The 215-nt window shown below is 52.6% G+C and overlaps 1 protein-coding gene across 1 annotated transcript in view; it reads left to right on the top strand.

The window, feature by feature from the left end:
* The window catches only part of LOC104283590 (transmembrane 9 superfamily member 2-like), a 34,580-nt gene continuing 34,365 nt past the window's right edge, over positions 1–215 (top strand). Inside the window, exon 1 of the mRNA XM_009881790.1 lies at positions 1–81. Coding sequence (XP_009880092.1) covers positions 1–81 — 81 coding nt within the window. The remainder of the gene's footprint in view (positions 82–215) is intronic.

Here is a 215-nt window from a genome sequence, read left to right as displayed (position 1 = left end):
ATGTCACAGGTTGGAAACCAGAGTGGCAACAGCTTGCCTAAATGGGGAATACGGAGGGATGATGGAGGTGTTGTCTACCTGGTATTGACAGCAATGCCTTTAGTGCGATGTCTTAGACAGCAGTGAATATCCGTCGTGCCACGGTAGCACGGAGCTCGGCTTGCAGCCATCGCTTGTACTTACCCTCCTTCTCGGACAGGTTTTGCAGCTGTCCC

This window comes from Charadrius vociferus, unplaced genomic scaffold, assembly GCF_000708025.1.
Source record: "Charadrius vociferus isolate BGI_N301 unplaced genomic scaffold, ASM70802v2 scaffold472, whole genome shotgun sequence".
NCBI classification, from domain to species: Eukaryota; Metazoa; Chordata; class Aves; order Charadriiformes; family Charadriidae; genus Charadrius; species Charadrius vociferus.
The sequence above is the reverse complement of the archived record's forward strand: the minus strand, read 5'-3'. Positions and strand labels throughout refer to the sequence as shown.